At 36.3% G+C, this 13,626-nt stretch overlaps 2 protein-coding genes across 3 annotated transcripts; both read left to right on the top strand.

Moving 5' to 3' along the window:
* Window positions 1–245: 245 nt before the first annotated feature.
* On the top strand, window positions 246–3,194 carry LOC132840171 (free fatty acid receptor 2-like). 2 transcript variants are annotated; one of them, XM_060861622.1, is made up of 2 exons: window positions 246–361; window positions 1,564–3,193. In XM_060861622.1, the coding sequence occupies exon 2, from the start codon at window positions 1,580–1,582 to the stop codon at window positions 2,561–2,563; it is 984 nt and encodes a 327-aa protein (XP_060717605.1). In that variant the 5' UTR covers window positions 246–361; window positions 1,564–1,579; the 3' UTR covers window positions 2,564–3,193. The 2 variants fall into 2 exon arrangements, with proteins under 2 accessions (XP_060717605.1, XP_060717606.1); XM_060861623.1 differs by having other exon boundaries at window positions 299–357; window positions 1,564–3,194.
* Window positions 3,195–7,213: 4,019 nt separating this feature from the next.
* LOC132840542 (free fatty acid receptor 2-like) lies at window positions 7,214–9,890 on the top strand. The gene is made up of 3 exons (XM_060862261.1): window positions 7,214–7,225; window positions 7,315–7,431; window positions 8,024–9,890. The coding sequence occupies exon 3, from the start codon at window positions 8,040–8,042 to the stop codon at window positions 9,000–9,002; it is 963 nt and encodes a 320-aa protein (XP_060718244.1). The 5' UTR covers window positions 7,214–7,225; window positions 7,315–7,431; window positions 8,024–8,039; the 3' UTR covers window positions 9,003–9,890.
* The last annotated feature ends 3,736 nt before the right edge of the window (window positions 9,891–13,626 follow it).

A 13,626-nucleotide genomic window follows, 5' to 3' on the forward strand; every position in this document is an offset into this window, starting at 1 on the left:
TTGAGCAAATTTGGAAGAAGAACTGAATGCTTCCAGAAATTCTTTGCTACGCAAGGAAATAACAAACAAGTTATATAGTTCCTTCCAGTCTTCTGTTAATCATAAAGCATAATTACTCTACTGTATTAAAATGTTTGCGTGGTGAAATCTCAGTGTTTTTTTTTTTTTTTTTTTTTTAATGTCAACTCTAATATTTGCTTACCACATGGAAATTGTCTTTTTGGGAAAAAAAAAAAAAAGTTGAAGTTAACTATAATAACCCTTCTGGTCTGTAAACAACATTGCAGAGTGTCACTAAAGAACAGCTGAGTGCTGTGACCAGAACGTCAGAAGAACCAAGAGTAACCCTGCTCAGTTGTAGGTACAGTAAGAATTCTCCTTTCTCTATTGCAAGAATCAGACATCCTGCGTGTTCACTCTAGATTAATTGTTTTAATAACATCATGGTTTTCATAATGGCTGTCCTCAATTTGTGTCTTGAAGGTACTGCTTCTGCGACTATAAAATGAATAAAAAAATTAATATACAAGTTAGTTTCTAAATCAGGCAAATAACTTATAAAAACAACTTTAAAAATGTCACAGTAGAATATTGCTTTTTAATCCTTGTTGAAATTAAATATATACTGCACATTGCAATTTCATTAATATTTCCAAAGTACTACATTAATATAATTTGGAATATATATGGGAAGCAATCACAGGGAACTCTCTCTCTCTCTCTCTCTCTCTCTCTCTCTCACACACACACACACACACATACACAAAGTTTCATAATTGCTCTCAGACTCTTAAAACCTTGGACCCCACATGTAGTGTATTCAAATGAGATGAAAACATAGATCCTAATAAGGCACTGGCCTACGAATTTATTTATTTTTTAGTCTTTAGACAGTTGGTAAAACAGAAATAAAACATGAAAAAACATGTGATCATTGATATGGTTTAGTATTTTATACTTTTTATTTTGGGAAGACGTTTCTAATGTCAGTTCAGTGCAGCAGTCAAAGGTTAAGCTGTAACTTAAAGCTGCAACAGGTTTTTAGATGCATGCTCAGGGCAAATTTTCTCACGATTTCTTGGTAACATGACAAGCTGAAAGATGACAAGAAAGACAGACAGATAAAAGCAGGCTAGCAATTGAACCACTGTTTTTAGTTGCTAAGCGGTAACAGGAAATAACGCTTACACTCAGGATGTGCTGTTATTCTAAAATACAGCTTTGCTGTCAGAGAAATACATGACATTTCTTTAGTCTGTCTTTAATATAATATATAATACTCTGGAAAACACTAACAGTGTGGAATCTTTTCTGCAAACAAACTACTTTTTTAGAAACCAATTTTAAGATTCTTTAGCTTGAGCGCTATTGTTAATCTGCTTTCAGTCTCAGTCTTATTTGTTAAAGTGTTAACTGTCAATATTTTTAATTACAAAATGACGCAAAATTACAGAATTTTACAAAATTGATCATCAATTGTGCTTTATTTTTCTGTTGTTCTGTGTGGACTGAAAAAAAATGCACATTTTTCATTTGTTTTTAATTTGTTTGTTTTCTCTACAGATCTAAAACTGCGACCATGCTGTGGACAAAAGAGCGTAGCTATTCTGTCCTGGTTGTTGATAGCATCACTCTGATCACCGGTCTTCCTGCCAACCTGCTGGCTCTCTACACCTTTATCCGAAAGGTGAAACAGCGTGCTACACCTCTAGACGTGCTCTTGCTCAGCCTTAATATTTCTGACCTTCTCTTCCTCTTCTTCCTTCCATTGCGCATTAAAGAGGCAGCTGACATGAAATGGACCGTGAGCTTTTTCCTTTGTCCGCTTTCAGGATTCATCTACTTCAGCACCATCTATAACAGCACCTTGCTCTTAACAGCTATCAGTGTGGAGCGCTATCTGGGAGTGGCCTTCCCCGTCAAATACAAACTCAAGAGAAATCCTCGGTATGCTGTGATTGCGAGCATCATGTTCTGGGTGGTTTCCATGAGCAATTGCACTATTGTGTACATTGTGGAGTACCATAAACACAGCAATGACACTGCCATGGAGCTGTCCAACAGGACATCCTGTTACAAAGAGTTTAGCAGTGAGCAGCTGGAGATGCTTTTACCTGTCCGTCTTGAGTTGTTTATCGTCCTGTGCTGCATTCCTTTTTTCATCTGTTGCTTCTGCTACATCAGATTCATCATTATCCTCTCTCATTTACCTAATATCAATCCTCAGAAACGCTCCAGGGCCATTAGCCTTGCTTTAGTCACCCTTCTGGTTTTCATCATCTGCTTTGTACCATTCAGTGTGTCTCATTTGGTGGGGTTTATTGGATGGTACAGTCCTCCTTGGAGAGTCTACACAGTACTACCCAGCACCTTCAATGCCTGCTTGGACCCCTTTGTCTTTTATTTTTCTTCTGCAGCAATACGAGGAACATTCACCAACATAATACAAAAATTCCACAACTGGCTACAGCATTCCCTGTGTCAGAGATTCAACTGTCTGAAGTCAGGCTGCACTTCAGCGTATGAGGAGAGAACACATAGTTCCAATGATAGTTCTCATTAGTATTTGTTGAGTATTATTAATATGTTAGATAGTAGCATTTATATTTGAGCATGCAGATAGGCAAATGTTTTAATAAGTGCTTATATTGTGAATGTCTTTATAGCTTTGTTTGTGAGAAACCCTGTGCTTGCTGGTGGATCAATTGTTGATGGCCAGTATAATTCAACACTGGTTACACAGCACAGAGGTGTATCTAGGGGGAATTTCAATTATAATCCTCTTGGAAAAGATTATGACATCTTCCAATACTATTTATGCATGGTTAATACAACAAGTGTAATTTATAAACCATTGTTTTTCACAGTAATTGCATGAAAACCATGTTCATAAAAGGTAACCTTTATGTACATATATAATTACACAAAATGTCAGAAGAATGACCAAAATTGACTACCAGTTGAAAAACATGAATAACCAATGAAAATTATTACTAGCACAACTAGCTCTGTGATAATACACTTAGCGAGCCAGCCAGGAGTGGAAACTAAACTGAAACGTGTGTTAAGAGGTACCAGAAACCACCAATGAAGAAAATCCCTCAGACAGAGCAACAGGTACTGTATTATATGGGTTACTGCTATAGAATCATATTATTTGGGGTGAGTCAATCAAGAGTGGACATCTAAATAAAACTGAAGCTCTGTTTTTACCCTGTCTTTTCTAAACCAATTCCCTCCTATCGCTATCCTGTTATTTTGATAATTTCTAGTTGAATTGTCATAAAGGTATTTTTATTTCCTTTGCCTATTAGTGTTATTAGAGGAATTAGAAGTACAATTGTGGTTACATAATTAATTAAATGGCAGATTTTTAAGACAAAACCTGTTTCTACTAACATCTAGCATCCACCCAAAAACATAGCATATTTCCTTACACCAGCACCAGAGACAGTGTACCCTAAAAAGTACCTCCTACCTGTTGCTTCTGCTACGTCAAATTCATAATTTCTCACTTAACCAACATCAACCCTCAATTCATGTTAAGTAAGTGAAAATGAGTGCTTAAATATTTTTGCATTTCTAATGACATGAGTTTTAAGATTGCTGCAACAACCATAAAAATTTGTGAGATTTCTTTTAGAATATCTCTTTTTGTATCTCTGTCTTTTATGCTTCATGCATGTAATTGAGTATATGATTATTATTCCTGAATGATTAGTGTTCATAATGAGTTCAGTATTGCAGTCTGTTCTAAATGCACTTTCCCTGAAATGTGACTCAACTATATAAACACTTACACATCTCTGTGAAAATAGCATATGTTCTTAAAAACGTTAACAGGGATATATTTTTTTCAGCTAACAGTTAGAGCTGGGAGTGATATCTAATATATTAAAAAGATAAAGTGATCTACTTTTTTGGTTTCACAAATAGAGACACCCTGATGGAGAGTGTGAAAAATATGGTGGAAAGCTCTAACACTTCGGAACCACAGAAAGAATGACGCGAAATTAAAAACAACTTGCCACTTCAAAGAATGATGTAACGCAGCATGGAATTGTTTGTGGTTTTTCACACACGTTTATATATATATATATTTTTTATCCAATATCATTAAGCAAAATAGTTCTTTGAGAAGTTATGTAAATAAATATTTCATTAAAAAATTTTCGGTTTGCGTAATTTTGCGTAAATTTGCCTAAACTAAATTACTCCACAGAGGCCCGTTATTAATGTAGTTATTGTGTTTGTGAAATTAAAACAAGAGGAAGAAGCTTGGAAGATGTCCAGCAGAGGGAGCCAAAAAAGGTTTAAAATAGTATCAAAGTATTCATTTTAAGACATGTGTCATGGCACTTGGCCTCCAACCTCCCCACTAACCACAATGATGTAATTCATGTTCGCATCCCAATGCTGCTGTATACTTAAATATAACTTTATATCTTGAATGACATCCGTTCTATATACAACATACTAGTACATGTTATATACAGTACTTTATATATACAGTACGGTGCATAGGTTTTAGGCAGGTGGTGTAAAGTAGTAATTCTTTCAAAATAAAAGTTTTAATAGTTTATTTTTATCAATTAACAAAATGAACAGAAGAGAAATCTAAATTAAATCAATATTTGATGTGACCAACTTTTGCTTGTAAAACAGCATGAAGCCTTCTAGGTACACTTGCACATAGTTTTTGAAGGAGATCAGCAGGTAGGTTGTAGACTGCCTGAGATCCTTCTGTCTCTTCATGTAATCCCAAACAGACTTGATGATGTTGAGACTAGGGCTCTGTGGGGGACAAACCATTACTTGCAGGACTCCTTGTTCTTCTCTAAGCTGAAGATAGTTTGGGTTGTTGTCTTGCTGCAGAATACATTTAGGGCCAATCAGACACCTCACTGATAGTATTGCATGATGGATAAGTATTTGCCTGTATTTCCAAGCATTGAGGATACCATTAATCCTGACCAAATCTCCAACTACATTTGCAGGAATGCAGCCCTAAATTTGCAAGGAACCTCCAACATGCTTCACTATTGCCTGTAGACAATTATTATTGTACCACGCTTTAGCCCTTCAGCAAAAAACCTACCTCCTGCTACAACCAAATGTTTTAAATTCTGTCTCATCATTACAGAGCACCTGCTGCCATTTTTCTGCACCCATTTCATACAGTATGTTTTTCTGCATATTAAGTTGCTTAACCTTGTTTCCACATCGGAAGTATGGCTTTTTGGTTGCAATCGTTCCATGAAGACTACTTCTGTCCAGAATATTTGGGATAGTAGCTGGGTGTACTTGGGTCCCACTTATTTTCAGCAGTTCTTTGCAGATAGCACTGCTGTACATTGTTCAGTTTCAAAGGGAAGTAAGCATGATGTGTCTCTCAACTATTGTGCTTCAAAATCTTTGCCTGCGAGAGACATTGCAGATGCAGTATAATTACAACAACTTATGTCTTGTTGCTGTGCTCAGTCCTGCCATAGTGTATGACCTGTGCCATCAAACTATCTTCCATAACCTCACCTTAGTCGCAGACATTAGCTGTTCCTAACCCAGTTTTAAGCCTCCTACACAGCGGTAACTGTTTCACTTAATGACTGTGCAATCAACCTACATATGAAACTGATGATCATTAGCACCTGCTTGGAATAACTGATTAATTATTCACTTGACACTGAGCCTTCAAAATCCCTGACTTTTTGCAAGTGTACAAAGTGTGCAAGATGCTGGTTTGAAGCCAAAGGATAGTCACAACAAATATTGATTTGATTTAAGATTCTTTTCTGTTTGCTCACTTTGCATTTTGAAATTCATAAAAATAAACAATTAAAATATGTATTTTTTAAAGCAGTCTTACTTTACAGCAATTCTTTACACCTACAGAAATCTTTGTCACAGAGACAAACACACACCCACCCCCCACCCACCCACACACACACACACACACACACACACACAGACACACACACGCACACACAAATGTGTGTGAGACAGTTTGCAAGTTGCATGTGGCTAAGTAGACATATAGTTTGTGGTAGACTCTTTGCATGTTTAGACTAGCCACTTACTGAAGTGAGTCTTTTAGGGGAAATGAGGGTATCATAAGTGCTGCATGTAACAGTGAGCAGATTCAGGGATGTATGTAGCAAGCAACAAACAAACATACAAAGCAATGACAATGTCAGTTGAATGACAGATGGTACATTTGGGTCTAAAACACTGAAACAACATCCATCCAATCATCTATTCACACACACACACACACACACACACACACACACACACACACACACACACACACACACACACACACACACACACACACATAACACACAGGACCACATAAAACCTAATGTTGTGTTATACATCATGGGTTTTGTTACAGCAGTGCTTGATTTTGTTTGGTCAGAAGGTATTTTTTTTATAACAGGAGTATAATTGACTTTAAATCAAATCATTGTTTATAATAATGCATGTATTCTAATAGGGAATTGGTTCTATAGTAACAACTCATTCACATGGATTTGTATGATGGATGCTCACAGAAATGGATTACAAATAAAACAAAAAACGTGATCATTTATAGGGTCAAGTATTTTAATTATTTGTATTTTTTTGAATAAGTCGTTACTTGTATGAGTTCTGAGTAATGGCAGGGGGTGTTAACAGGAACTAACACTTATACATAAGAAGTACTGTTATTAGAAGTTACAGCTTTTCTTTGTTGAAATACATGCCAGCTTAACCGTGTCAAGGCTTTCTTTTGAAAAGCCCTTTTTTCACATATTGTATTGACTTGAATTGTAGGAGACTTGCTGAATAAATCACAGACTCATTTCAGCGTACTGAAATGAAACTGTCTATCTAAACAAATTCATGTAGCTAAATCTCAACAAGGGAACCTACATTAGTGCAATGAGTCATTAGTATCTGTCTGCATCTCTGCAAACAGAACTTATTATTGTTATTGCTAATAAAATTGCATGCTGTGCTCAAGAGTGTTATTGCATCTTTGCTACATCGATGACTGCTTTGCTATTGTTAGTTATAAAATCAGCCAAAACAATAGTTTTTAAATTACTTTTTCAATACCGTCAGCTCTGAGAGATGCAGCTAAAGCCACAAATGATGACTTCTTAGAAGTGGATTTATATTTAGGCTTTCTGGTTAATGTCGGACATGTGCTTGACAGAACACTTGTTTCCTGCTAGGCAAGGTAATACTTTCGGTTTTAATACCTCTTTCTATATGTTCTATAATTCTAGGAGAAATCGTGACCTACTCCCCTATACACTATTATTTCAGATTGTACTGAAGTAATTCTGTTGGTGTGAATGTGACATTACATCATCAGAAAAAAGATTTAAATTGTGTGAGGGATGTGGCCAAGTCACAGTCTGGAACTTCACAACTCAGTCGAAGGTAAAAAAATTTGTTCGTCATGCTCGCTGTTGCGTCTTTTCTAAATAAATCACTTAAATATGATTATTTTTAAATGACATTTTTAAATAGAATAATCTTTTCATATGGTATTGTGTTTTTCTCAATGGTTGATTTCTGAATGGAAATTAAGTCTTGTAAATATATAGAGAACAAACTGTATGTGAACAGCTGATATAAATGATAAATAAGAGATAAATAAACAGACATTAGCATACGATTATTTTACAGACATCAGCTTCTGTCTCCATGTTTTACAATTTTTTTTACCGACATCAGCATAAGATTATTTTTCAAGATAATATTATTTTTATCATATATGCTGAGTTAGTACATTCTGCATACTATATAATACTGTATATAATACTCTGGGAAACACTAACAGTGTGGTATCTTTTCTGCAAACAAACCTCTTTTTTAGAAACCTATTTCATGATTCTTCTTCAGCTTGAGTGCTATTGTAAATCAGCTTTCTTTATTTTTGATTGCGCCTCTTTTGTCTCAGTATTCAATAACAGCACTTATATTGTGGACTGAAAATAATTTTTTTCCCATTTGTTTGTTTTCTCTACAGATCTATAACTGCTACCATGCTGTGGACAAAAGAGCGTAGCTATTCTGTCCTGGTTGTTGATTGCATTACTCTGATCACCGGTCTCCCTGCCAACCTGCTGGCTCTCTACACCTTTATCCGAAAGGTGAAACAGCGTCCTACACCTCTAGACGTGCTCTTGCTCAGCCTTAATATTTCTGACCTTCTCTTCCTCTTCTTCCTTCCATTGCGCATTAAAGAGGCAGCTGACATGAAATGGAACATGCCCTTTTTCCTTTGTCCGCTTTCAGGATTCATCTACTTCAGCACCATCCACAACAGCACCTTGCTCTTAACAGCTATCAGTGTGGAGCGCTATCTGGGAGTGGCCTTTCCCGTCAAATACAAACTCAAGAGAAATCCTCGGTATGCTGTGATTGCCAGCATCATATTCTGGATGGTTTCCATGGCCAATTGTAGTATTGTGTACATTGTGGAGTACCATAAAGACAGCAACAACACTGCCAACAGGACATCCTGTTACAAAGAGTTTAGCAAAGAGCAGCTGGACCTCCTTTTACCTGTCCGTTTTGAGTTGTTTATTGTCCTGTTCTGCATTCCTTTTCTCATCTGTTGCTTCTGCTACATCAGATTCATCATGATCCTCTCGAATTTACCTAATATCAATCCTCAGAAACGCTCCAGGGCCGTTAGCCTTGCTTTAGTCACCCTTCTGGTTTTCACCATCTGCTTTGTACCATTCAATGTGTCCCATGTGGTAGGTTTTATTACATGGAATAGTCCTCAATGGAGAGTCTACACAGTACTACCCAGCACCTTCAATGCCTGCTTGGACCCCTTTGTCTTTTATTTTTCCTCAACAGCAATTAGAGGAACTTTCAACCACATAATGCGACAGTTCCTCAACTGGCTTCAGCGTTCTGTGTGTCAGAAGATCTGTCTGCAGCTTAGCCGCACTACTGCTTATGAGGAGAGAACACAGAGTTCCAATGATACTTGAGATTTGGTATAGATTGAAAGCTGATAGCTGATCAAATGCTGGAGTTGTAATGCAGGAGGAGAAAAAGGTGGGCTCTTTTTTTAGACAAATTTCCGCTTATTACTATCATGGAACTGGAATCCAAAAATCTGCATATATATAATTCAGGAGCCATCTAAATAAGTATGAAGACAGCATAGGGTGTAGGGTACCTTCTACTCACCTGCTTAGAACAGTGTTCTAATTTAACATCAGTGTTAGGTGAGTTATAATGCAGGACTAAACTTGTGGTTTTATGTCTACAAAGCGCTTATATACTGATGATATACTGACTTTAAAAAATGCTTTCATATTTTTGCATTTCTATTAACTTTGAGTTTTAAGATTACTAAAATAAGCTATAAGAATTTAAGAGTTTTAGTTCTGAATATTTCTTTATTGCTGTCTGTCTCTTGTGATTTAGGCATTTAATTGAGTATATGATTATTATTCCTGAGGGATCAGTGCCCATGTTGAGTTTAGAATTGCCATCTGTTATTATTATTATTATTATCTTTCTCTGACTCAACTATCTAGACGCTTTCACTTCTGCAAGCAAATAGCAAAAATGGACCAATTATTAAAGGTTAATCATGACAGCTGTTTCATTTTGTCAGACCGTCAGCTGGAAGTGATCAGCTGGATGTAAAACGTCATCTGCTTTTATTGTTTTATGTGAAACACTTTTATGATTGTGAGAAAACACAAGGTCAGAGCAAATGTCTTTGTAATTCAAAACCAAAGAAAGGATGATGCAAAATTAAGAATGATCTAACACATCAAGTAACACATTTTTTCCATTATACATGTTTATAGTTTTTTTTTCTATCAATTTACAATAAGCATTATGTTACTTTGAGAAATTATTAAAAAATATATCAAGCCATGTTAGACTGATTTATTTCATAATTAAAGAATCTCTACATATTAATACAAAAACCCTTTGACACCTGGTGAGCCAGCCAGGAGTGGAATTGAAATGAACCTGAACATCTGTTTTAAAAGGTACATTCTCCAGGTAATAACCAATGCAAACACAATCTGGATTTGCTGCTACAATCATAGAATCATTATATTTGTTATAAGCCAGCTACGTGTTATCACGAGCGTAGGATAAAAGCGGACCCAGACGCAGGATAGCAAAATAAACGGGGTTTAATTAACAAAAGAAACATGAAACAGCAACACAAAGTTGAGACAGGACAAGACAACAGTAGATTCTGCACCAGGCAACGCGGTTTAACTAAATGCTACTAATAATCAAGACACATGAGGGACAGGTGTGCAGAAGCGGGCAGGAATAGACAAGGGGTGGGAAGGGGAGTCCTGACAGGTGTGGACATCGAATTAGTCTTAAGTATCTCTGTCAAAAGATATCCCAGCAGACAGCAGAGAAAACAACATACAATAAACAATAAACTTAATGGATTATTGAGATTAATCAAAGAATAATCATGCCTTTGGCAAACCTGCCAGGTGTAAACATCTAAATTAACTTCTGTATTGTTTAAACAATTAAAACTAGATAAATACAAGTGAAATTTGACCACATGAACCATTCGTCCTGTTCATTTGCGTTTTGCTAAATATGATTTTGAATATAGATAATATTTGTATCCTTTATTTTTGAATGGTGGTGTGATAAGTGCTGTTTTAAAATGTCTCTTTTTTACATGGGCATTTAAAGAATGAATATTATTACTCTCCCATAAAAACTTAGCATTAAATCATGTATGCAAAATGTCTGAATTGTAATCATTTTAGTTGTAAAATTAAATCTGCTTTAAGGAGAAATAAAGGAGGAATAAACTAAATTACTCCCTTGAGGCCTGGATTTCATGTAGTTATTGTGTTTGTGAAAGTAAGACCAGATGAAGAAGCTTGGAAGATGTCCAGAAGAGGGAGCCAAATATGTGTAGAATGGTATCATTTACAGCATTTGTCAGACACCCTTACCAGGAGTGACTTTTAATTTTATTTCAGTTTATACAACTGAGCAATTGAGGCTTAAGGGCAAGGCTGAGCAAGGCAGGGGCCCAGCAGTGGCACCTTGGTGGACCTGGGATTTAAATTTTCGTGACTTTCCAATCAGTAGTCCAACACCGTAACCACTAGGCTACCACATCCTGGTCTTGCTATCAGATATCAGAGCCTTGACTTACTGTATTTTCCTCATGAACATAACCAGATAACCATAAATACCAAAGTTTCTGAAACTTTCTTCTGCATTCTAAGTGACACCATACTTGGTCCCTAACTTTCCCCACTTACCTCAGAGAGTAACAGTTTTTTCAAATTGTACACCACAAGGAGGCCTCCTAAAAAAGCCTGCACAATCATAACAACTATAGGCTTGTTGTTTCTTATTTCTTATTCTTATCACTGCTCTGCTGAATTGTTAAATTTATTTGGTCAGAAGGTCTTAATAAATATTTGATAACCGGAGCTCTGACTGTTATTGTTTCTATAGTAACAGCTCATTCACAGTAACCCATAGGGCTTCATATAATCTAAAGTTAATAATAGGCCTACATGGATCTAAAAAAAATGCATTGATATTTAACAAAGAAATCATCATCGATATAGTTTCATTTCAAGTTTTACCTTAAAGGAAATGTTTATTTCACATTAATGGAAGGACTCTTAAGTATTGAAATCAGTAAAAATGAGAACTGTATGTTTTCCATTACAGAAGACAGAACAAACCTAGAACTCTGTGATTTCTTGGTAACATTAAAACAATAATGTTTTTTCCCCCTTTATTAACACAAGGAAACAATGTTTATTGATGGTAACAAGCAAGTACCTTGTATATTTTGTACACCATTAAATATAACCATAAATGGTTAGAATGATCATCATGCTTTTTATTAATACACTAAATATTGCAATAATTGGATCATTTTAATTATTTTCTATTCATAATGAACAGCACACTATGTCATGTATTATTCCTTACTTATTACCATTAAGCAATCAATAAATATTAAGACAAAAACAAACCTAATAGGACACCCTGGTGTCTCAGGGGGATATTCTATTATTTTGGCACCAAAGGGATTTGTGGCCACTAGTAAATATATAAATATATAAATATTTTAGGCTGTAGGTCTATAATTTTCTTAAAACACACACACAAACACGGCATTAAAGGTTAATGACACGAACACACCTACTGTATGTGTGAAGCACAAGATTGAAAGGCCGACTCTCAATCACCAGAAAATCACCACTGTTTCTCCACTGATAAGCAGCTCTTTGATTGTTCAAGCTGCACACGAACATGCTGGACTTCAGCATAATTACTAGACAAAAAGTAGGATAGTAAGATTATCACATCAAATAATCTATCAGAGCAAGATGAATAAGTGCATCAGGCAAAATGTCAAGGGAGGAGGAACAAATTGCCATGGGGCTTGATTGTTTCATGCAAAACTGTGATATGGAAATTCCCTTTGCCTTTTACTAATGTGGTGTGTCTATGTGTGTATGCTCTGTATCTGTAGACTGCTGTAGGTGTTTCAAACAGATCTATGGAAATGGGTTTCCATACAGATCTATGGGTTTCAAACAGATCTAAGGAAATGAACAAAAATAAACATAAATATTATTATCATCAATCAGGGCATCTAAAGCCTTCAATAAGTCAACTTCTTTGTGCACGTTAGTGGGGTGTAGGTTTAGCGATATTTAACAAAAACTGGAACACAACCTCATTCTAATAGTAAACTGATTAACTAAGAGAGCAACTTAATCGTGGTACTCATAGAGGCTCATTTGTTTACATTCATCTGTCACCTCTATAGTTCAAATCAATTCAGTTTAAAATTTTTAGTATAACGCTTTTAACAGTGGACATTGTCTCAAAGCAGCTTTACTAAACATAAGAAATATTGCAAAAAGGTAAAAAATGTTAACATTATACAAAGATTGATATTAAATTTATATTTAAACATTTGTATTTGCGACGGGGGGCACGGTGGCTTAGTGGTTAACACGTTCGCCTCACACCTCCAGGGTTGGGGGTTCGATTCCTGCCTCCGCCTTGTGTGTGTGGAGTTTGTATGTTCTCCCCGTGCCTCGGGGGTTTCCTCCGGGTACTCCGGTTTCCTCCCTCAGTCCAAAGACATGCATGGTAGGTTGATCGGCATCTCTGGAAAATTGTCCGTAGTGTGTGTGTGTGAGTGAATGAGAGTGTGTGCCCTGCGATGGTTTGGCACCCCGTCCAGGGTGTATCCTGCCTTGATGCCCGTTGACGCCTAAGATAGACACAGGCTCCCCGTGACCCGAGGTAGTTCGGATAAGGAGTAGAAGATGAATGAGTGAGAGAGAGTGAGTGTATTTGCGACTGTGACGAGGGAAAAACTCCCTTAGATGGAAGAAGAAGGCACCTTGAGAGGAACCAGACTCAAAAGTGAACCGCATCCTCATTTGGGTACTAGAGTGTGTGATTATAAACTGTTATAAACACCAGACAGTGTTATTATGAATAATGTCCTTTCTACAGTCTGACAAAACAGCTGATATAAATGAACCTACATACCATTGTTAAAATTGCAAACAAAAAACAAGGTACATCATGTCCGATCTTTGTTCCACCCTTAAC

Source organism: Tachysurus vachellii, chromosome 25 (genome assembly GCF_030014155.1).
Source record: "Tachysurus vachellii isolate PV-2020 chromosome 25, HZAU_Pvac_v1, whole genome shotgun sequence".
Taxonomy (NCBI): domain Eukaryota; kingdom Metazoa; phylum Chordata; class Actinopteri; order Siluriformes; family Bagridae; genus Tachysurus; species Tachysurus vachellii.

Excerpts from the sequence above, each read along its gene's own strand:
- LOC132840171 (XM_060861622.1), top strand. The coding sequence starts at position 1,580 with ATGCTGTGGACAAAAGAGCGTAGCTATTCTGTCCTGGTTGTTGATAGC.
- LOC132840542 (XM_060862261.1), top strand. The coding sequence starts at position 8,040 with ATGCTGTGGACAAAAGAGCGTAGCTATTCTGTCCTGGTTGTTGATTGC.